The 24,839-nt window shown below is 45.0% G+C and overlaps 1 protein-coding gene across 7 annotated transcripts; it reads right to left on the reverse strand.

Moving 5' to 3' along the window:
- Nucleotides 1–983: 983 nt before the first annotated feature.
- Nucleotides 984–23,857, reverse strand: LOC119180714 (uncharacterized). Of its 7 annotated transcripts, XR_012886505.1 has the most exons (6): nt 23,316–23,857; nt 21,393–21,458; nt 20,866–20,974; nt 15,993–16,085; nt 15,500–15,676; nt 984–1,075 (listed from the first exon to the last, which is right to left on the reverse strand). XR_012886505.1 is itself a non-coding variant. In XM_075875532.1 (3 exons), exons 1-2 carry the CDS (start codon nt 23,684–23,686, stop codon nt 16,025–16,027), a joined length of 432 nt encoding a protein of 143 aa, XP_075731647.1. In that variant the 5' UTR covers nt 23,687–23,856; the 3' UTR covers nt 984–1,075; nt 15,993–16,024. The 7 variants fall into 7 exon arrangements, 1 of the variants encoding a protein (XP_075731647.1); XR_012886508.1 differs by lacking the exon at nt 20,866–20,974; XR_012886504.1 differs by lacking the exon at nt 15,500–15,676.
- Nucleotides 23,858–24,839: the final 982 nt, after the last annotated feature.

The raw sequence follows: 24,839 nt of genomic DNA on the forward strand, positions 1-24,839 counted from the left end.
CATGTCGCTGCAGAATATGGTCGGCAAAAACGGCAAGTTGTTTATTCAGCGTTGGTATGCCAAATACAGGATGCGGTGATGAGGCGTTCTGTAGTGAAATATTTTTCATTGAATGCTCAGGGCAACAAAATTTAACTTCGGATTAACTCCCCATGATTGAGTGACGTACACTACTGAGGGAATATTGTTGGCAAGGCTTCAGGGCCTACTGAGGGAATAATTTTGGCAAGGCTTCAGGGCTTCTAATTGTGTGGTTTTTTCTTTCTGTAGAGTTCCCGCTTGCATTTCAAACAAGTTATTCTCGGAAAGGGTAACTTGCGTATAAATGATCTGAAATCAGATTATTTATGCAGCCTTAACTTACAGGCTATTTTTATATCCTACACAAATTAACCTCTGTGTTTTGGACGAGCAGTACTTGTCATGCCAAACTGTCCTCAGACTGTTTTGGACGAGCCAATTCGTCCTTGTAGAGTCGGTACTCCCTTGTGATTCTCAGGGCGAGCAGCACTCGTCTATGACTTACATTGCAAGTCACCCACTTGCAAGGTCAAGAGTGCTCGCCAGTGAGGCAGCATTATTTCATGTTCAGAAATTTTTTGAAGAATTTTGATGCTTCCAGAGTGAAATAGACTAAAGGTGCTTGGCCTACGCACGTAAAGAAAAATGTGACATCCGTAATTGTCTTTATAAGCCTTTTATTTTTATTAGCAGTTTTGTTTTGAAAGCTTGTTTTGTTTTGAAAGTGTTTTGAAAGTTTTGTTTTGAAAGCGTTTTGAAAGCTTGTTTTGAAAGTGTTGTTCAGAAACAAACTATTATTTTGATTTGACTAAGTATGTAGCACAAATAATTTCTCTATATCGACTAGCTGCTTTTTAGTACAATGAGATTCTAAATAAGCAATAAAAGAATGGGCACTTTTGGTTTTAAGGGGTTAACGTGTGGTCATTGACACAGGTATTTGATCCTGAAATCTTCGAATGTAGTTGATATAAGAACACCAGTATGGGTTATTTTATTCATCCACTGAGCTCTACGCTTGCCTCCAATTTGCTCCGAGAGAGACACATGGTACCTGAAAAGGAATATATTAAATTTATTATTTAGATATTGCATTTAGATAAGCTCCGCAAGTAAAATAGGCGATCAACATCGACTTGGTTTACGGAATGCTTCACCGTAATGTGACTACGGCTATGAGAGACACCGTAGTGAGGGGTTCCAGGTCATTTCTACGACCTGGGGTTTTTTTAATGTCAACTGACATCACACAGCACGCGGGCCTACAGTATTTTTCCTCCACTGAAAATGCGACTGCCGCGGTCAGCACAGATCTCAGGTTTTTAGGGTCAGCAGCAGATCATCGTCACAACTCAGCTGCCATGGCAGGCTAGAGTTCTACATTCCTACATCACATGCAGCATGGCAGGCTAAAGTTCTACATCCCCACATCACATATAGCCACCATGGCAGGCTAGAGTTCTACATCCCTACATCACATATAGCCACCATGGCAGGCTGGAGTTCTACATCCCTACATTACATATAGCCACCATGGCAGGCTAGAGTATTACATCCCTACATTACATATAGTCACCATGGCAGGCTAAAGTTCTACATTCCTACATCAGATATAGCCACCATGGCAGGCTAGAGTTCTACATCCTTACATTACATATAGCCACCATGGCAGGCTGGAGTTCTACATCTCTACATTACATATAGCCACCATGGCAGGCTAGAGAGTTATACATCCCTACATTACATCTGACACGAAGGGCCTCCCTCCCAAAATTGTGATGTCAGTCAAGATACGCCCTGGTTTCCTGTGCACCACTCCCCCTTGGCCGAACAGCCGTCTCAAATGCAGAGAATTTCACCTTGCTCTCAGTGCTTTATACATTTTAAAACAGCACCATATCCTTCGTTTTGCAAGTGTTCGCAAAGTGACCTCTATGTACGCCTAGTCGCCTACTGCCGACACTACCTAAACTTGCATTTTAAACAATGGGACCCTTTGGAGGTATCTTTTTTTTTTTTTTTTGTCATCGTCACTCTTTTTGTGTGTATTTCCTAGCGGTAACGAAACATGAACTAGCACTTCCAGGTCCCAGAAAATGCACTGTCGACGTGATAATGCAATCTTGAAGAGAAAGTGGCTGGCGCAGGGCTTTGAAAAAATGTAAATTTAGAGAACTAAATGACACTGTTGTAAAAAAAAAGCCACTTTTGATGCGACTTTTTTCTCTAATAATGCAGTGTAAACTAATACATGTACAGGGGTGCGACAGCCGAAATACAATTCGGAGCAATTTTCAGAGTACAAAAACCCAAATTTGGAGCAGGTTGCGGAAAAAAAAAAAAACATGCACTTTTTCGTGAAACATGAAACTTCGAGCAATATAAGACAGCTTAAATTTAGGAAAAAAATGTGTAGAAGCCATTCACCATCACCTAAATTGTGCAGTGTGAGCATAAGCACTGCTATTTCAATCAAAGTAGTATTTTGAACCACCCCACTGAGCAAACAACGATAAAGTCCATATTAGCATTTGGTGTGTCTGTCAAACCATTTGACGAACTCTGCGAATTTAAACACACATCTGCCAAGCTCACAACTTTGAAATTCGGTAGATTCGTAAAACCAAGGAGTAGAGGTGGCGAAAAAACAAATTGGCGCACAATTCAGTTTTCTTTAGGAAAGCACAGATATCACGCACTGCTTTAAATGATTGTCAATAGCCTATTTAGACATAAGTAATTATACTGACACTCACAATTATGCATCGTACAAACGCATGAGTAACTAAACAAAATGTGCAGTGTCCCGTGACTAATGCTAACAGCCCCCTCTAAATCTCAATATGCTTTTCCTCAGGGCACAAATGTACTGCGGCGAAGGTCGCTCAAGCAACATCAGAACCAAAGCAAACAAATTTTCTAACCACTGCCTCACTTCCCAAAAGAAATACTTTGATTTGGGCTAGCTGGTTCATAGTACTCACTTCAAAAGGTCAGCACAATGACACAAAAAAAAATGGGCCCCGTATCTGCATGTAATCTGCAAATGTAGTCGAAAGACTATAGTCTTGCGTGTGGAGAGAGTGAACAAAACATTTATTTGATGTTCTGCACAAGAAAATCGGTGAATGGTATTCCGGAGGCGCTGTATTGTTGGAGTGCCTCGAGCGTGCAGCGGAGGCGAACGAGCGCAACAAGTCACGTCACACGTGAGACATGAGCGCCATCTGACAGTTTTTTTTGGAAAAGAAAGCGTGTGGTTGTGCGCGCCCGTCTCACAGGTGATAAAGTGTAGAACGCAAGGCGAGGGGTAGGGGCCACCACAGTGTCTTCTTAGCAAATCGTTGAAAACACCTTTCCGTGCAAGCGTTGCATGGTCAGTGCAGCATGATAAGCACTAGGGTCCTTAGAATTATTTATGTATGACTTTTCTAGTAAAAGGCGAACATGCAGAACATATGCGTGTTATGGTGCCTCATATATGCGCAATAATTGTTTTTTAATTGACAATCACACACATTTGAACGGTGATTCTTGAGCAACATCGGGGGGCGCTGCGGATGAGGTCGGCCGTTCGGGGTATCTGCTGGTGCTGTTTAGAGTACCCGGTTCGCGGTAACGGTGGACAAACAGACATGTACAGACAGACAGACCAGTTTTTACGTCGAAGGTCCCCAAAAAAGACTGCCGTCTTTTAGAAAGAAAGAGAGACAAAGAGAGCTGTCTCTTTGTTTTTCTTTCCTCATGTCGGTGTGCTACCCCTTTTGAAATGAAACTCACTTTCCACCTCCTTTTTTTTTTTTCACCGTGGGGTTCGGTGCCGCTTCGGCTCCCTTGCAAGGCGCGTTGGACTAGGTAAAGAACAACGGTGAGCGCCCGATGGCCTGGCAATGGTACCGAATATTTATCGCCAGGACTGTGGCAGAGACAATGCAACTTCAGGACAAATATAAACGTTTTATGTGTCACTGCTAAGGCAATCAATGTGTTCGCTGGCAACTCCAGGATTCGCAACACGTCGAGCTTGTTCACGCGAGGAAACCATGGTGTACGCCACCAGCTTTAGTTTTTAGCATGCCATAGCCGTGTTTTCAGGCTAAGAAAGTTATAATTCCAGCGAGGCGTTGGTGGCTGCGGCAACACATTTTTGTTTTGAAGTTCCATCGTCCCACCAATAGGTATTCGTCGCAGTCAGCAGACCGACGGGCGCCGTTATGAAATCCCTACGCGCTGTGCAGTGCTCTCTCGCCCTTCTTGCTGGTGCTCAACCAAAAGACACTGACGCGTCCTTCATGGACACCGGAGGCATCCGTCAGAGACGCTGGACGTGTTTCTCAGAGACGCTGCGCGCGTCCAACAGCGGGTGTGCCCTCCTCCTCGAGCGTCTCGGCACTTATAAAAGGCCGGCACATTTAGCATCGGAGGCTTCCCTGTTCACGTTTTGTACATACATAGTAAATCATAGTAAATATAAACACTTTGTTTCCTTCTGGCTGCCTTTTTTCTTGCCCCTGCCTGGATGCTCCCTGCCCGGCTTTGGCACTCGCGACACGCTACCCAAGAAGACCCGTAGGGGCCTCTCTCCCTCGTAACAGCTGGTGGCAGCGGTGGGATGGCAGTGGACCTTGCAACTTGAGCCAGCTGAAACGCGGACAACTAAACGGAACCCATGACTGCAGCAATGAGAGTGTTGGACTTTTCTCCTTTAATATTTGCCAGGCTTTTAAGAGTAGATTTGAAGCTTGAAGCTGGCAGGTTTTCTTCTTGAATTTTCAACCCCTTTGCACAATTGCACTTGGTGATATTGATGAAGAACAGACAGGGAAAAGAGTTTGAGGTCTGAACTTGTGGTCATGGACCTCAATTCACTATGAAAGCCTGATCTCTTATTGCTTTGCGCGGAATTGAGGGTGGACGTGGGGAATGCTGTACGGAAGCCTATTATCATTCACGCATTACTTGCCTCAGGAGTAGATGAATGCGAGCTTCAGCAATCTTGGGAAATCGTTAAAAGCATCGGGCAATCAAAGAAAAGAGGCATGCCAAGGAAGAACACAGGCGAGCTGATGAAAAAAAAAAAAAAGGCGGGACGACGAAAAAAAGGGGCGGGCCGATGAAATAAAAAGGTTAAAGTGAATCAGTGGCAGGTGCTCAGACCAGCTGGCTGCACGCTCCGCGCTCTCGCCGCAGTTCCGCCAAAGCCGTCGTCTCCTGGCGCCCGCTTGCCGGCGAGCTCCAAGACTGAGGAGCACGGCGGGCTCTTCACGTTCGACGACTGAGGCGAGAACGAGTCCCGGAGTGACGACAATTTTGTGTACAATCTTGTTGCACAAGATTGTACACAAAATGACCCGCGTTCACGCGCCCTTATCTTTCGCTGATATACCAGCGCGTACAACACGTAGTACAGACGCTTTGAACCTTGTACCCTTCAGGTCTCGTTTGGATTGTTTCAAATTCTTTTTTTTTCCGCGTGTGGTGGAAGTTTGGAACAAGCTTGATGGTGCATTGCGTAGAATGAACACTGTAGAGTTCGGGAAAAATTTTATGTGTTAGTCACATAAATTTGTGCGCACTATTGTTTGTTTCTGTGCTTTCGTTGATTTTTCTGTACCCGCTCCTGCAATGTCCCAGGCATGGGACAGCAGTATTTGTAAATAAATAAATAAATAAATAATGCTTCAATTCAAATTAAAGCGGCTTGAGCTTCAGACAGATCGTGAGAGTGTTCAGAGAGAGGAGGGACTCGTGATGAAGTGGGTGCAGGAAACACTGAAAGCGTAGCTAGGGTAGCTCATGAGTCAGGCATCCAGTGGCAATCAGAGAAAGCACGTGTTTGCCCCTCTAGCGAACTGCCGTGCAGCGATTGCTCCGAGCAAAAGCCTGAACATGAACTGGCTAACTACAAGAGAGTGCAGACGCACTCGTCAACACACCGAGTGTACAGTCGGAGGTACTGTCGTCAGAATATGCTGATCTCGATGGGCAGGTTGTCCGAAAAGAAATGGACAGTTCTATTGAGTTCAGCGATTAATGAAAAGAAATGGACATGAGAGGTAATGAACACCCAGTGCACAGCTTATTCGGCGGAAGGGAAGCCGACGTATGTTTGGTAGTTTCGCTGGCTTCAGGGGTCACTTCCTGAATAATGTACCAGGTAGACTTTGAGTCTAATGAAGGCGTCCCCGTGCAGGAAAAGATACATTGGACACTCCTGTCTCTTTGCACAAGTAGACAGATTCTGAGGTCTAAATTCTATCTTATCTGCACCGTGGATAAAGATTTCGTGAAGCATCCGGGGGTTTTAATTGGGATTTTCAGACACGCATCTAAAAGAACCCTTCAAAGAGGCATACTGTGAGCAGTCTGTTGAACATGTGAAGTGTTTTCGCCGTCTGGTTGGGAACCGATCATTTGAGCGGGCAGTCAATTCTTGTCCCTCTCGTCTGCCAGCTTTATTGATTGCTTTAGTACAAGCCTGGTAGGTCCTAGGGTGAACTGTCTGGCGCTGGTGGGCTGCTTTCGTCGAGGTGTCTCCAGGGAAACTATCATCAAGAATGCGCTTCTGCACAAAGCAAGCCCAAAAGCCAGAGCTGAGTCCAGGGCGCTGAGCTGGGGCCGACGATACGGAGCCATCAAGAGCATCTCCAAGAGCGGAGACTTCGGGCTGCAGAACAGTGACCCTCTGGACAGTGGATGCAGACCCTTGTCCATCAGGTTATCGCTAACCCGACGGAGATGCTGTTATGAACTCACTACGCGATGGGCAGTGCTCTCTCGCCCCTCTTGCTGGTGTTCAACCAAAGGACACTGTGCGCATCCAACAGCGAGCGGTGCCCTCCTCCTCGAGCGTCGCGGCGCCTATAAAAGGCCGCCGCATCTAGCGTCGGAGGCTTTCCCGTTCACGTTCTGTACATACGTTGCAAATATAAGGCTTTGTTTCATTCTGGCTGCCTTTTGTCTTGCTCCTACCTGGATGCTCCTTGCCCAGTGTTGGTCCTCGCGACACGCTACTCAAGAAGATCTGTTGGGGCCTCTCTCCCTCTTAACAGCATGCAGTATTGTTACTTTATCTGATATATCGAGTCTCGCGAGCATGGGGCGAGTATGTAGAATATTTAGGATATATTCTAGGCACTACAGTTTGCATCTGCGCACTTTGACTGATGACACAAGCTGTAGGTGGCCGAGGTGGCCTGCATTTCTTGCCAAAATTAGCGCACCTGAAAAAAATTTTGAGGCAGGCTGGGCATTTTGGCGCATTTCACAGTATCGGCGCAGCTCAGCGCAACAATCGGGAATTGTATCGAATTGATGCAATTGGTGCAGCTGTTGCACCACTGAGTCATGTTCTTACATGACACGCATCTCCTGATTATCATGTTTGCACCAGTCGCACACCAGTCACATGACGTAATACCAAATTTGGCATATGTGAAGCTAGCGAAACGGCCGCAAACTCATCATAAGTGTGGCATGTAGTCATGTTGTTACATGACACGCATGTCATGATTATCATGTTTAGACGTGTAATTTATCTTCGTCCACCATTCACGTCACTTAATACGGAATTCAGTGTATGTGAAGCCAGCAAAACAACTTCGAGTGCATCGCGAGCATGGCATGTAGTCATGTTTTGCATGACATTTAATGATTATTATATTTGCACGAGTCTTATACCTTCGTCATCCATTCAAATCACATAATACCAAATTCGGTATACTATATTTACTCGCGTAAGGAACCCACTAGCATAATGAACCCCCCACCATGTCCTTTATAAAAAAAAGTTCTTTAATGCATCTGTTCATTGTTATATCAATACGATAGCCAGTGCCGTTTATGATCGAAACTATATTAAATCAAGCCATTATATCACAAAATAACAGTGCAACATCGCTTATAATAAACTTTCTATATTTATACAAAACTGTGCAAGTCTTTACTTTATCCCTTTCAGTCCTAAATTTTTTGTAGAGTAGGAAAAATATTTTGTGTCCATTTACAGCTGAGAAGCTTTTGAAAAGCACGCAACAAATTTTCAGGGACCACTAGAATTCCTTTTTTGCACCTATGGGTATACACGTTCTGCTACCTCCCTTGAAAGAGTGTTGCATTAGGTCCTGTCAGAAGGTTAATCGTATTAAAAAACACACAAAAACAGTTTGTTTTCGTCTGAAAAAAAGAAAAACATTCTCATATAACAGTCACACATAGCGTCATTAAGCTAAAAAGGTACGACGGAGTGCGCGCAGTGTCCACAAGCCGACTTCCTCTGATGCCGCTTACTCCTCAAGCTCCATTCTCTTTGTAGAATTCCCAGGATGCTCCAGTTTCATTTTTAATGACTGGGCTTCAAGTTTGTCGCCCCATGCTTACTCCTAGTTTTCCTTTTTTTCCTGCATGTTTGGCACGATGTGATCCAACTGCGTCCTGGTGCCAGTGTACTGGACATAAAAACATTCTCGCATTGCGAGCAAACTACTGATTACAAAAACTACCCTTATACATCATTGTTTCTACAAGACACCGCTCGACTCGCACAATTTAAATTATTTGAATTGCGTGAAGAGAGATCCTAAAATAATTTTGTATAGTTAACCACACCCAGGGGCAGATTATCCAGGATTCATATCAACCGGGCTCTCCTATTTCAGGGGCCCACCCAATAGGCCAGAATAAATGGCAGACTTCGTTGTTTTGTTCGAAAAAGTTTAACGCTCCTGCTGGAACCACAGAAAAGATGTGTGCAATGAATGTGTTTCCTTCTCCTGTAGCCCAATGAGAGTGAATACTTCATGCAAAAAATTCAGCCCTATTGCATGTTTAAAAGCAAACGATTTGTGCATAAATGAAAATATGTGTGGTCGTTTTTCAAATATTAATAAAAACGTTTTTGTGAAAGCTCTACATGAATCTAATTTATTATAGGCGCCACCTTTTTCGAAAGATTTGGCCCACCCTCTTCCCATATTGAAAATATTTCAATTTTAAACCATGTGTATTACTTGATGATGATGTTTCATGTTTTGTGGTGCAAGGGCCATTTCACGGCCAAAGAGCGCCAGTTCATCTTACTAAAAATATGGACAATGATTGTGATAACCGGCTGAATAAGGGCCACAAAATTCCTTCGGTAAGGCGGGTAAAAACATACAAGTAATAAAATCATGATCATGCTGTGAAAGGAGTGTGTGGTGTGAATAGATGACAAAAGTTGGTGATAATAAAAAAACGATGGTGGACATGTATGGCAGTAGCACAAGTGCCTCAATCGTTCATAACCTTGCATCCAAGGGCCGTGAGGCAAATGCTTTATTGTGTAACCACCGCAGCAAGAACCTCTCTGGAGAGATCGTGCCAAGGAATGCCCGGGTATATGATATAAAAACTATGAATTTCTTTTAAAAACGCTAACAATGATTTATGACTAAAAAGCGGTTCCCTACTGACAAGCATTGCAAGGTGTAATGGTATATGTTGTCGGTAGGGTAATGGAAAATGTTGTTTTCTTAGGGTTTCTAACTGTTTGCACTGGATTAACATGTGAAGAACTGTTAATGCTCCACCACATCTGTCACACAATGGTAGATCGCCACCAGACAAAAGATATGTGTGTGTCGTGTATGTGTGTCCTATCCTGAGCCTCGTTAGTATAACCTCTGTATGACGCGATTTTGATACTGGCAGCCAATGGCCAAGGTGTGGCTTAATAATGTGTAGTTTGTTTTGTGTGTGTCTATTCCACTTGCTCTGCCAGTAGTCCCTGAGGTTTCGTTTGAGAGACGACTTAAGATCAAGGGCCGGAATTGATATGAGTGTAGTGGCAGTGCTTTCATGGACGGATGCAGCAAGCTGATCCGCCCTCACGTTGCCTTGGATCTCACAGTGCCCTGGCACCCAGCACACTACAATATGTTGTTTGAGTGTGTAGAGTGTGGATAAAATGGAGTAAAGTGAGACGAGGACAGGGTTTTTTTGTTTTTTGAGAATGTGCAGAGCCGTTACCACACTGAGGAAGTCCGTATAAATTACTGCTTTTTGTATTTGTAATTGCTTGATGTGTTTAGCCGCCACAAGTATCGCATAAGCTTCCGCTGTGAAGATACTTGTGCCTGGATGTAGAGGGCCAGCATCCGAAAAAGATGGGCCGACAGCAGTGCAGGAGTTAGACTTGGAGCCATCTGTAAACAACTCAGGACGTGTGTATTTGTGTTGAAGTTCCACGAAGTATGTTCGGATACGGGCAATAGGCGCATGTTTTATAACTTCTAGAAAAGACACATCGCAGTCTATAGTCTGCCACTGCCACGGTGGCAGGTATGCTACAGGAGCCATTAAACTGTGTTCAAGTGACACTCCAGTTTCCTCTGCTAGACCCTTCAGGCGAACTGAGAAGGGCATCTTCATCGAAGGCCTCTTTTGAAACATAATGGAGCTCGACAAATCATTAATAGTAGAGTATGAGAGGTGCTTCTTGTCTGCTTTCACCTTAAGGAAATAAACAAACGACATGTAAGTTCTCTGAAGATGAAGCGGCCACTCATTTGACTCAACGTAAAGGCTTTCTACGAGGCTGGTGCGAAAAGCACCCGTAGAAAGGCGGATGCCCAAATGCCCAAATGATGCACGGGGTCCAGCATCTTCAAAGCACTTTGAGTTGCAGACTGATAAACAACGGCCCCATAATCTAAACGGGTGCGAATGAGGCTTCTATACAGATTCATGAGACATTGCCTGTCCCTACCCCACGTAGTACGTGACAACACTTTTAAAACATTCATGGCTTTTAAACATCTTGTTTATAAATACTTGATGTGCGGTACGAAGGTCAACTTGTTGTCCAAGGTTAAGCCTAAGCATTTATGCTCCGCATTAACAGACAGACGTTGACCGTTCAGTTCAATGTCGGGTTCTGAGTGCATGCCTCTCTTTCGGGAGAACAAGACACACATGCTTTTTTTGTGGGTTCAGTCGGAATCCGTTTTCCTCTGCCCATTTGGAGACCTTGTTTAAACCTAACTGAACCTGCCGCTCACACATTGCCAGATTGCAAAATCTAAAGCCAAGCTGGACGTCATCGACATATGTACAATAAAACATATTGCGAGGGATGGACAAGTGCAAAGAATTCATTTTGATAAGAAAAAGTGTGCAACTAAGTACACCACCTTGCGGCACGCCTGTTTCTTGAACAAATGTTTGCGAGAGTACGCTGCCTACTCAAACTCGGAATGTTCGGTTTGACAGGTAGCTTTCGATTATAGTAAACATTCTGCCACGCACGCCAAAGTGGGACAGTATTCCAAAGCGCCATGTTGTATCATATGCCTTTTCGATATCAAGGAACACAGAAAGAAACAATTGCTTATGAGCGAAAGCGTTTCTGATCTGTGCCTCGATACGAACAAGGTGGTCGTTGATGGATCTACTTTCTCGAAACCCGAACTGAAATGGGTCGAGCAAATTGTTTGTTTGAAGAAAATGTACAAGTCGGCAGTTGATCATTTTTTCGAAAAGTTTGCACAGGCAGCTTGTAAGCGCAATAGGCCTGTAACTCGAAACTAAAGAAGGGTCCTTGCCCTGTTTCGAAATGGAAATAACAATAGCCTCTTTCCAGGAAGTAGGGATAGTGCCAGAGAACGAAATAGCATTGTACAAACAAAGTAAGGTTTTTTGAGTTTCGATTGGTAGCTTTTTTAACATTTCGTAAACCACACGGTCAAAAGCTGGAGCGGAATCACTGCAGGAGTTCAGTGATGTTTGGAGCTCAGCTAAGCTGAAAGCTTGATTGTACGCCTCGTATCTCCTACATTTGTGTTCGAGTTTTTGCTTTTCTATTCTTGTTCTGTATTTTTGGAAAGCGTCAGTATAGTGCGAGAAGCTGGACACCCGCTTGATGTGTGCACCGAGGAAGTTCGCCTGATCTTCCAAGGTATCACCCTGAGTGTTTACCAGTGAGAGTGTGTGTGCTTGTCTTACTGCTACCCTACCAACCATGTTCCAGACTTTAGCCTCCTGTGTGTATGAATTGATCCCTGACAAAAACTCCTGCCAGCTTTCTCTTCTGGCCCGCCGACGTGTTCTCCTGCCTTGAGACTTTATTTTCTTAAAGCTGTCAAGATTTCCGGGGCTGTCGGTGAGTTCCGAAGCAACCTCCATGCTTTGTTTTGCTGCTTGCGCGCATTTTCGCACTCAGAGTTCCACCATGGCACACGTCGTTTTCCAGGGTGTCCATTCGTTTGTGGGATACATTTTGTTGCTGCATCAATCAAAAACGAAGTGAGGTAGTTGACAGCAACATCAATGCTTAAAGTACATATGTCGCGCCAACTTAAATGTGTGATAGTATAAAACTGTTCCCAATAGGCTTTGCTTAATAGCCATTTGGGAACCTGTGGCGGGCATTCAGTTGATGTAGGTGGGCTTAAAACTACGGGAAAGTGGTCCCTTCCGTAGGGATTAGTGATGACTTTCCAGTGAAGTAGAGGTACAAGCGATGGAGATACTATGCTTAGGTCTATTGAGGAATAAGTATTGTTAGCGAGGTTATAATAAGTTGGTTCTTTTTGATTCAGAAGACACACACTGGAAGAGAGAAGAAACTGCTCAATCAGTCGACCTCGGGCGTCACGAGAGTCGCCCCATAGCCTGCAATGCGCATTCAAGTATCCAACGAGAACAAAAAATTCTGGGAGTTCATCGATTAAGGACTGAAATTCATGTTATTGTAGGTGATACCTTGGAGGTACGTAAAGAGTGCAAACTGTTACGAGTTTGTCGAAAAGCACAGCTCGAACAGCCACTACCTCAAGAGATGTTTTGGAGTTGTGTGTGCATGCAATCTCTTGATTCACTATAATGGCAACACCTCCGGATGATGTCATGGCATAATCACGGTCCTTTCAGAAAATAACGTATTTACAAAGAAAGTTGGTGTGTTTTGAATTCAGGTGTGTTTCTTGCACACACAGCACTTTTGGTGAGTGTTCGTGTAAGTTCTTGGATATCGTCAAGGTTTCTGATAAGGCCCCTGACGTTCCATTGTATAATTTGAGTGTTCATGATGAATATAAAGTAGTGCTGTGTGTACGAAAAGCAGGTGGCTGTTTAGCTGGGAAGTTTGAATTCAAGTAACAGGGCCATTACCAGGCCCCGTTATTTGCTTTTTTTTTGTTTTCTTGACACGCTCTAAGGAGCCACGCCGCTCTTTCGGTACTACCAAGGGTGCCGACGTATCCATTGCCTCCTCGGAGGCACTGGATGCCCGCACGTGCGAGCTAGTTGTTCGAATTCTGGGCCTCGCCTGGTGAGGTGAGGCCTTGAGACCTGAGGACCCTGGGGTCTCCGGTCTCTGTTCGGGAGTTGGCGGTGTAGTCTGGACTACAGCGGCCTTGGGGGCAAGCGCCACAACCACCGGCTCGCTATGCGCGAGCCGAAGGAGTGACGGGGGCTGGTACGGCGGTGCCCCCTGACGCGCCGCATCAGCATACGATGGGCCATAAATTGACGTCCTCTTTCCCTAGATGCCTTAAAAGAAATGTTTTCTTTCACTTTCATCGTTATTATCTCCTTTTCTTTTATAAATGTTTTCTTTCACTTTCATCATTATTATCTCCTTTTCTTTCATCCAGTATGGACAGGAACGTGAATAAGCAGCATGGTTTCAGTCACAGTTTACACAGTGCAGCTGCTCTTTGCAGTTCTCAGACACGTGGCCCATGGCTCCCCATTGTGCACTGGTCTGGCGACCACGACAGCTTTTAGAGCCATGGCCATACCTCTGACATTGGAAGCAACGACGGGGGTTTGGTATGTATGGCCTGCTTGAAGTTTTCGTGTACCCTGTTTGAATGGTTTCCGGCAATTTACTGGAAGCAAACGTGAGTATCACGTGTTTCGTTGGTGTTTCCTTTTTGTCTCTTCTGACCCCGCCGCGGTGGTCTAGTGGCTAAGGTACTCGGTTACTGACCTGCAGGTCGCGGGTTCGAATCCCGGCTGCGGCAGCTGCATTTCTGATGGAGGCGGAAATGTTGTAGGCCCGTGTGCTCAGATTTGGGTGCACGTTAAAGAACCCCAGGTGGTCAAAATTTTCGGAGCCCTCCACTACGGCGTCTCTCATAATCATATGGTGGTTTCGGGACGTTAAACCCCACATATCAATCAATTTTGTCTCTTCTGATGATAATTCTCTGTACATTAGTCACATTTTGGCTCTTCCACCCCTCAAAAAAATCAGTCTCGGTCAAGTCAAGTAAGTCCATGTCAGATACCACTCCGCGAATTGTGTTCATTGATCTATGTGGTGTTATGGTTATTGGTATGCCACCGAAATCTGAGAGACGGTCTAGCTTTTCATATTGTTTTTTGTCACAGATTTCGAGAAGGTCTCCGCTAGCCATTTTGGTTACCTTGTATCCTGTGCCAAGAGTTTCGGTAAGACATCTAGCAACTACGAAAGGATAGACGGTCCTGGCTTGCTTTCCAGTTTTTTCACAGTGGATAACATGAAAGAGAGGAAATGTTTCTATTGGCCTGTTAAAAAAGTTTATGTCATCGGTGCGTACCCGCTTCAAGCCGGTACGATAGCTAAGTGAGGGGAATGCTTTATGCATGCCGGTTTTATTTTTATTAAGCAGCGTTGGCGACCACCCACCATGGAGCCCAACAAGGGGACGCTACAAGTTCGTAAATACTAAAAACTTGCCGACGCCAGCCATACAACACTATTATAACCCAATGCGCCTAGACCAAGGTAGGCTATTTGCACAGGGTTAACCCTCGCCGCCAGAAAAATTGGAAGTAAAAGGAAGAAACAACAAGAAGACAGGAAAGGTAAAAAGTGATGGCAAAGACGGAAATGTAGAGAGAGAGGGAGGGAGGGATAGGAAAAGGCGACTGCCGATTTCCCCTGGGTGGGTCAGCCCAGGGGAGCCGTCTACGTGAATCCGGGGCCAAAGGGGTGTGTTGCCTCTGCAGGGGGGCCTTAAAGGTCCGGTCACCCAGCGTCGGCTCAACCTCCAGGATCCCCTTTTCCCCGGACACGGCAAAGCCACGCACAGCTAGGCGTGGGAGGGAGCCGAAACCCCCCCGTTACCTCGGATCCGTGGTGTCGCTACACACCAAACACCTGCTTTCACAGGCGCCCCTGCGGGGCATGTGTATTACTTGTTGTGATCAGTAGAACTATACCGAAAAAAGCTCAAATGTGCGTTGTATGAAATCAAAAGTAGCTAGACGATTAGAAGCATGTTTACTGTAAGTACGAGCGAAGGTTACTGAAAAAGCCCATCTGTCAACTTCGGCAGTGCTCGCACGCAGGAAACAAAGGTGTGCGCTACTGAATCCATGAAGTGAAACAAATAATAGGGGAAGCGATTTTCCACTAAGGCCCTCCTTGATTTTCAAGAGAAGACGTCCTCTTTTAAAACAAGGGTAACCATCACTGTAGGTCAAGACAAATGGAAGAAACACTCACGGTGCTTAGACTGCACTCCTAAGTGTCGCATGCATTCCTTCTTTTCGACTTAACTTCTCGTACAGTTTAGTCTTCTTTCAGTATGATTCAACGAACTGCACCAATCTTAATGCTGTCCATGTGTCTTCCTCTCCTGATATATAGTTCATTATTATAATGACAATCTCTCCACGTGCTCTGCAAAAAAGAGAACACCCAGGTGATATTAAACACTCCGCAGAGGCTTAGAGCAAATATTACGTGTTCTTTGCAGCTAAATGTAAAAAACGTCAAGTCTCAAGCATGACGAGATGAGAAAGAAGGAAAGAAAGGTGGCAGGCAAAGAAGGGGAAGTGCCCCCCCTTATTTTTTTTAATCGGGCCTTCCGCACTGTTAATTTGGCCCAGACCGCACTACGTGCTCGCTTTTCTCGTGGATCACGCCCATATTCTAAGGCGCCCACATAAGAAAGTGTGACAGAGGGAGGAAAAACGTTCAAAATTATATTGCTCACCTCTTACAGCAGCTGAAAAAATGGTTTTGGCTTCAATTGAGAATCTGCTTGCATTTCTGCACCGCCTTATTGGTATGTCCAGTATACTGGTCGCTGCAACGGAAAGGGTTATAGCATTACATCATCCACATCACCTCATTTATATAAGCAATATTTTTGTGCTCAACTATGGAACTTACAGGAGTAACCAGAATAATGAAAAAAAAAAATGCTTTGAACACATTTATGAAAGAATGGATCAGAAAAGTGCAACCACACGCTTGCCTTCTATACCATTTTATGAGAATGTGTCAAGGAAGGAAGAAGAAGGAAAGGAAAGACAGGGGATGTTAACCAATCTAGGGGGACTGGCATGGTACCATACACAGGGGTAAAAAAAGGAGGGGGGGGTAGTTTTAAGACGTGAATAAAAGAAAGAAAGAGCACACACATATAACGTCACGCTTCACACTCATTACAACACAGTAAGCTTATAATCTTCAATGCAAGTCTGCTGCCCAATACTCTAGGCCATAAACAATTTCTGCTAATTGCAAATGTGACAGGGGTGCAACAGCTGAAATAGAATTTGAAAGAATTTTGGGAGCAGCAAAATGCTGCTTTCGGAGCACTAAAATCTAAATTTGGAGCAGGTTATGGGAAAAAAATTTCCTTATCAAACACCAAATTTGCAGCGGCACAAAAAAGAAGGCTTATATTTAAAGTACAAAATAATCAACCCACTTGAATCGCGCATAGTGAACATTGGCACTGCTACTTCAATGAAAGTAGCATTCTGAATTACCCCACTGAGCAAACAATGTAGTCCACAGTCCACATTAGAATTTGGTGTTCCGGCGAAATCCTTCGACAGACTGCTGCGAATTCAAATGCGGCTCTGCCAAGCCGGCGACCACGAAATTCGGGATATTTGTAAAACCAAGGAGTAGGGATAGCCTAACATAAACTAGCGCACAAGGTGTTCTCTTTTTTCGGGGGCAGCAGAAGTCTAATTAGCTGCTCCAGATGATTGCCAGCAACTCTTTTAGATGCCAGCAATCACATTAGTAATCATAATTATGCAATGCATACACGCATGAGTAATTTAACAAAATGTGCTGCATCCGTGACTAGCGCTAACGGTCACTTTTGAACTACTACAGCATTCCCCAACCCCCACCTCCACTTTTTTACAGCAAAAGCTGTTATGAGATCACAACACGGGTCACGAGCGGCATCGTAGTTGTCCACCACTGCCGCCAGTGTCCTTAGACAGTATCGCAAGAAATAATAAAAAAAGTCGGTGCATAAAGAAAACACGAAAGACACAATGGGATTCAAACCCGGGTCTGCTGCATGCCAGCCCAGTATTCTACCACTGAGCCACGCCGGTGTTTGAAACTCTCTTCTAAACTGGCCTTAGGCAGGCTTGATGTCGGGAAAGGAATCTCGCTAGTATGAGTAATAAAGCATTTTAGAACATCAAAGAAACAACCAGGCATCACACAATGCGAATTGCGTAACGATTGGGTCGTCTAATGCTCCAAACCATTAGAAAACTTGTTCTTGACCACCTATTAACTGTGGCACATACACACTTCAAGCATGATTCTTAATCGTCATCAGCTAGTACATAAAAAAAATTGCACAAATGTCCTATCAACTGTGTACACTGATACCACGCTTCTTTGAAGAATTACGAAGGATAGCATAATGAATGCTGGCCTACTATGCAAAATTTATGATTATATATGGCTTAGTGGGTACAAAGCAAGTGTGCTTGTAGCAGTTACCCAAAGAGTGTTTAGAAAAGGCTCTGAAAGGCCGCTTTTCCAGCTTTCGCTGTGACTGCGCAGCGCGTCTCGCACTGGCCTGGCATATATTTTCCTTGACGGTGGGGTTAGGTTTAGGGCCCCACTTCTCGACTTGCTTGCAAGGCACGTTGGACCAGATAAAGTAACATCGACGTGCACCTGTTGGCCTGGCGACGGATACCTATTGCCGGAACGACAGAACATCAACTCAGAAAAATGATTTATGCGTCTTTGCTAAGGCAACAAATGTGGTGGCTGGCAATGACTGTCCTTCAGGTTCAAATTAACTTGGACCCCTGCATAAAAAGAGACCAACAACTGGTCTGAAAGTGCAATTAAATGCTAGTAGAAATCAAAAGACCACGAAATATAGTCACAGATTTTAGTATTCTTTTTGCATTGTGAGTAGGACTTATATTTTTAAATTGTACTTAAAAGTCACAAAAACCCTCATGTCTATCTCTTTACTATACGTAGTTGCATAGACTGATGCTGTCATGCGTGCCATTCATCAAAATTAAAGTATGTATATTATTACACAGCGCCGCTCAATTCTGTGCAGCTTACGAGGTAAAAGGAGTAGCACGGTGAGAAGCGGTGCTGCCGTCGCGCCCTCCAGTGGACCAAATCCAGCCGTGCCGCATGCGCGCGGAGTGCACACATGCGCAGTAAACCCCCGTGCGTTCGTTGTTTGCAGCATGCGAGTATGCGACTTAATATTCGCTGCAGATACAAAAACTGATTACAAATGTTTCCATGGTTAGACTGTCTCCATGGTTACAAAATTTCGTGGTTAGACTGACTTACCGGTAACCTTGCTTTTCTGCTAAAAAAATCCCACCATAAAAATTGCTTGTTGGTCCCTTCAAAGTCGTGCTGTTAGACACTGGTATCGATTGGTAATTTTTTAGAAAATACATTACCAGTGATACAAGTGAACTCACCCCATAGTTAAGAGTCTAGCATTGGCACCAATGGACCCTTTTCATAATTCTCAAGTGTGGTTCTCTGCACTGCATATTTGCCCAAGTAATGGTGGCACTTGTTGTGCTTAAGCAGAGACGCGTTCCTGGCTGGACGTACTTGGGCTTGTCTGTGAGGAGAGTTTATGTCAAGAGAGCCGGCTCTACACTTCCCACATCATTGTATAAGCTAACAGCACTTCAAGAGGCTATTTACAGTAAGTGACTAGCCGCCATTAGTTGTTCAAACTGCGTAGCAGCAAAGCTAACTTTACAATTTTAAAAAAGGTCCATTGAGACTGTGAGGGTTTCGTGCTCAAATTCCTTCAATTTTTTTTTTCACTTGCTATACATAGACACATATGTATCATGAACACGGTGAAAGCATACATATCCTGCTCCCACCATACATTATGGCTAACGTCCCAGATCGGTTTCAAATACATAGTGTGTACGTGCGTGACGCAGCACCCCTTCGTCACTTCCGAAATGCGCAACCGGCATGCCCTAGTACCTACAGACTTCGTCACCTACCGCTGCCGTGTTGTTTCCTCGTGCTTGCACCCTTTTAGTTTTGCCTCACGATGCAAGTTTGAGGAATTATCAGCTGCTAGTGAGGCAAGTTGATTTAGTATCCCTGAAGAGGGAGCAAAACTTTGGGATGTTTCACCGAAAGTTATTACGTAAAATTGAGAATGCACATTGTGATTTTGCGAAAAGTACGGCTGTGCTGGTGCGGATTAACAAAAACTACTTGAAAAAACCCTGTGATATTTGCGTATTCAGGTGTAACTTCATTACATGTTAGTGCCATAGCCAAGCACTTACCTGCAAACAGAGATAGGTTACCAAGATACTGTACATACAAACTTGTCCGCGAACAAGGCATGCACATTCAGCGTGTCAGGGAGGCGGTTAACATCGTGATGGCGATCGTGGAAATTTGGGTATTGCATTGAAACAAACTGTGAAAATGGATGCGAAACAATATTAGTTCACTATGAAGTATAGCCAATTGATTGGAGTTGCAGATTCAGGATTTTTAAAAATTGGTCAATTAATTCCCTAACACAGACTCCATCATTTTCAAGGACTCCACTGTACATTAGCGTACAACAAAAGTAAAATACAAGGTGAAAAAAGTGTCAAAACATACCCAAAAAAAAATGATGACAGGCATTACAGTGGCACGCATCACACGAAGTCTCTATCTGCCTCGCATAATTTTTAATTTCAAAATTTGTTTTATTGTTTTTTTGTGCAAGACACAAGAAACAAAATAATAATATTTTCCATGCCTGTTTCCACAAATTTTAATCAAAAAGGCTCAACATCAGCACTGTTTAAAAACTTGGGGGGGCCGCACTGCTACTTTGGTGGCATGGGACGCAGCAATATATTAATATTATATCTCTTGTAAACTTGCCTAGCTCTGCACGACTCGTTTTCAATGGGAGCTGCTGCGCTTTGCTCATCCACTCTTAAAATTGCGGCTCGAGAGACCTTTGGCTTTCACTTGTTCTTGGGCCACCCAATTTGTAGTTTGTAGTGAAATCAAGATAATGGGCCCTCGTAGGTCGTGGCGGGCAGCCGGTGTACGCGGTGGCTGGTATACATGTTGCACATCTTGATTTACTGGTCTTGTATATAGTGAACAAGAGGCCTATCTGATCAGATTAGCTCGTTGAAGTATAACAACAAAAAACAACAGTGCTTCCCATTCAACATTGTACACAAGAACAGATGACGAGCCCCCAACAAACCGCGCTGCAGCATGTGAACTGCCGTAGGTACCCAGGGAGGTACCGGACATGGCAGGAGTGGGCGACAATGATGGAAGTGACATCACATGAACACTATGTATAGCATTCACAGCTAGCCAAATAACACAAGACATCTACGTGAAAAACAGCACCTCATTGCCTAGAGCAATCAAAATGATATAGCACAGTTTTTCAATTCTTGCGATGCTCGTGGTTTCTTTACACACCAAATTTTAAAAAATGTTCAAGTTCAAAATTACGTACGAGCAGATAAATTAACAAAAATATTAACCACATATCGCAGCATCATCAAACGATGCTTGGAATGCGCAGATCCGCTCACAGACGCACTCACCAATGCTCGTGCCATATGGAGCATATGGACGAACTTGCACCGCTTTGTAGTTGCCCAAGCAGCCAGCACTCGACAAACGATGTGTCTGCGTTTCCGCCTGAACAGCCCCCTAAAGATTACAATGACATGGTGAAGCATCTCGACACGTGGGCCCAAATTGCAAGGGGACTCTGTCACTACGGTTAAGCGCGAGTACGATAAGCTTTTGGATGTGTCTATTCTCCCGGCAACCGCGATAATTGTTCAAAAAAATTTCTCCCGGCAGTTGCGTCACATTGGCTCTGATATGTCATGTGACTAACTGCCGAGCAAAACTTTTTTGTATTATTCTCCCGGCGACCGGGAGAACTTGACCTAACCTAACCCGATGCACGCTTGGCCACATCTGTCCAGTCTGTCTACAGCTGCCAGTTTTTCCTCTTCTTCCCCACTCCTGTACATCTGTTAGTCACGTGACATATGAGAGCCAATGAGAGGCGGTCGCCGAGAGAATAGACACTGCGTAAGCCTTTCCAAGCGTTACGTACCTTCGTGTCACTATTGGTGCAGGTATCACTTGCTGATGGTCTGTCTCCGGATTCTACGCAATCAGTCTGAAAATAATGCGACTCATTATCATGAGGCCTGCATACATATGGATTTCATCATAGACGTGCACACAGCAGAGGGTGGAGGGAAGCGACTGTTTCCTCTGGTCACTTGAGAGAAGAAGGTGGCGAATTCAGCCCCACATATTGACATAATTGGAAAAGGGAGGTGCTCCAACCAACCTTCACCCTGCTTCCCCGCCCCAAAGGGGGACCCTGTGCACGCCTTTGGATGTCATACATACACACTCTTGCAGCTTCCTTTATCAAGAGGAGCAAATGTGATGATGATAATATGCAGGGCTTAATGGCGCAAGGGCCAATTGATGGCCACAGAGCGCCATTTCAGTGACTAGAGATGTGGGCAATGATATGGTGCGTGGCTGTATAGGGGCCTTAAAATTCTTCGCGCTAATGCGGGTAAAAATATAACTATTAAAATCATGACAGTGGCATGATATGGATAGTAAAAATGGGTGACAAAAGGTTTTGATAATAAAAGCATGTGTAAAAGTATTTGGAAGTAGCACAAATGCTTCATCAGCGCCCTTGTGTCCAAGGGCCGCGAGGCAAGCTTTTTTCAATGTAGCCACTGCAGCAGCAACTTCTCTTGAGAGGTGACACTACGCGATGTCTGGGTATATTACATGGTAGAAACGGACATCTCTTAAAAAAGCTAGCAACGATTTATGAGTGAAAAGTGGTTCCCTACTGACGAACATTGCAGGGCGTAATGGTATATGTTGTCCGTAGGGTAACGGAAAGTGTTGTCTTCTTAGAGTGTCTCATTGTTCACACTGGATTAAAATGTGAAGAACTGTTAGTGCTTCACCCCATCTGTCACACAATGGTGGATTGCCACCGGACGAAGATATGAGTGTGTCGTGTATGTGTGTCCTATCCTGAGCCTCGTTAGTGTTACCTCTGTACGACGCGATTTTGATAGTGGCCGCCAATGACCAAGGTGTGGCTTAATAACGTGTAGTTTGTTTTGTGTGTGTCTATCCCACTCGTTCTGCCAGTAGTCCCTGAGTTTTCGTTTGAGAGACGGTTTAAGATCAAGGGCCGGGATTGATATGAGTGTAGTGGCAGTGCTTTCATGGACGGATGCAGCAAGCTGATTCGCCATGACGTTGCCTTGGATCTCACGGTGCCCTGGCACCCAGCACACTACAACATGTTGTTTGAGTGTGTAGAGTGTGCATAAAATAGAGTTAAGTGAGATGAGGACAGGTTTTTTTTTTTTTTTAAGAGTTTGCAGAGCTGTTCCCACACTGAGGGAGTCCGTATAAATGACTGCTTTTTGTAGTTGTAATTGTTTGATGCGTTAAGCGGCCACAAGTATCGCGTGAGCTTCCACTGTGAAGACACTTGTGTTTGGATGTAGAGGGCCAGCATCCGAGAAGGATGGGCAGACAGCAGCGTAGGACACAGAGGAGTTAGACTTGGAGGCATCTGTAAATAACTCAGGGCGTGTGTGTTTGTGTTGGAGTTCAAGGAAGTATGTTGGGATATGAGCAATGGGCGAGTGTTTTGTAACTTGTAGTAAAGACACATCGCAGTCTATAGTCTGCCACTGCCACGGTGGCGGGTATTCTACAGGAGCCATTAAACTGTTCAAGTGACAAACCAGTTTCCTCAGCTAGACCTTTCAGGCGAACTGAGTAGGGCTGCCTCATCGAAGGCCTGTTTTGAAACAGAATGAAGCTCGACAAATCATTAATAGTGTAGTATGAGGGGTGCTTATCGTCTGCTTTCGCCTTAAGTAAATATACAAAGGACATGGTAAGTTATCTGCAGATGAAGCGACCACTCATTTGACTCGACGTAAAGGCTTTCTAGAGGAGCAAATGTCAAACTCACCGCATCGTCGTCCTGCTGAAGTCGTTGTAGGTCATTGGATGCACAAAACTTGGGCAGGGTGTCGGGCTGACTCTCGGATTCGGGAAACACCGACGGAACGGCGCTGCAGGGCGCAGCCGTGCTCGGAAAGGCACTTTGCAAGCCTTGTCCAAGATGCGGTTCGTCTCGTAATCCTCTGCACGAAAGTGCAGCGAGCACACGCGCAGATTTGTTGTCTGTTTAGCAAGGTGGCACACTGGCACGGCACTCAGCCGCTTGGAGCGTACAGGTTCATTGTGCGGCAACCAGTGAAAAGCCACATCGGTTGGTTTGCTACAGTAGTGGCGTCGTGCACCATAGGGGCATCCGGCAACATCACATGCACGCGGCATTTTGTCGAACTTTTCTTTCAAAAGCGACTTTCGTGAATGTGTGTGCAAAACACACGCAGCAGTACGCGAGTCCGACAGTGACAGAGAGCAGAGAACAGCACCAAGTGGTAAGTGTTCTCTGACAGCACAGATGACTCGGAAGCGACCACGTGAGTGATGTTTACTATGTCACTCTATGAGCGAAGCGCATGCTAACTTCTTCCCACGCCCCCGGAAATTCAAGGGTCGTGGAGTGGGTCCACGATCTCCATTTTAGACGTCGTTCTACATTGACCATACACTATGACACAAATTTACATCAGTTTGCAGAGCATGCACTGAACAATTTACTCGCTTCAGTACGCACCAAGGAGGTTTCGCACTAAAATTCAGCCGCAACCTGGCGCTGCGGTGCTCCGCTCTGGCGCCATTTTTCAAGTTTTTACGCAGCAGACGATTCAAAACTGTGCGGTGTTTATGCGATGGGTGCTGTGTGGTCTTTCCTAACCTTCACTGTTCTCCTGCGTTGCGTTTGCATTACTTCAGCGTTGTAAGATGTCTCAACTACGGCGTGGACTTAAGAACCGCCCAGGCAAAACCTTGTTGCTCGTCGAATATCATCAAATCAACGACGATCAACAGCGAGGTTTACGGTTGCTCCTACCGCGTTAACAACACGCTCAACGACGAAACGTTTCGATGGGTATGCTTCCACGTGGTGCCGAAAGTCAAACTAGAACTGTTTGAGAAGACAACGGGGCTGTCGTCATGGCGCGGAGCTATGTGGTTCAGCAGAAGTCGCAAAGACCCGGACAGAGTTTGCGGGACGCACTGCTCTAACGCGTGAGCACGCCTCACCGAGGTGAGCTATGCACGTGCAGTGCGCGTACACTTCTTCGTCAGCTTTAATCAGTCGCCATGGCAGCAGCGGATTTTTGCCTGTTAGTTGACGGCAAGATAAATCAGTGTTTAGCTTACGCGATTATCGATACTACAAGCACGACCTCAGGCGCGAAAAAAAAAAAAAGAATACACACCGGTAACTTGGCTACCGGTGTAGAGAGGAGAGACAAGAAAGTGCAATGGGCTGGGTGCCTAATCGGTAATTGATTACTCGCCCTGGCGCTAACTTTACGGATAGCCAGAAAAAGAAAAACACCACGTCACTGACGTG

Source organism: Rhipicephalus microplus, chromosome 10 (assembly GCF_043290135.1).
Source record: "Rhipicephalus microplus isolate Deutch F79 chromosome 10, USDA_Rmic, whole genome shotgun sequence".
NCBI classification, from domain to species: Eukaryota; Metazoa; Arthropoda; class Arachnida; order Ixodida; family Ixodidae; genus Rhipicephalus; species Rhipicephalus microplus.

Bases quoted from the DNA above. Each gene is read 5' to 3' on its own strand.
- LOC119180714 (XM_075875532.1), bottom strand. From the start codon at position 23,686: ATGCCGCGTGCATGTGATGTTGCCGGATGCCCCTATGGTGCACGACGC. The intron at 16,086-23,315 runs GTGAGTTTGACA...TTTCCGTTGCAG, and splicing joins TTCAGCAGGACGACGATGCG to CGACCAGTATACTGGACATA.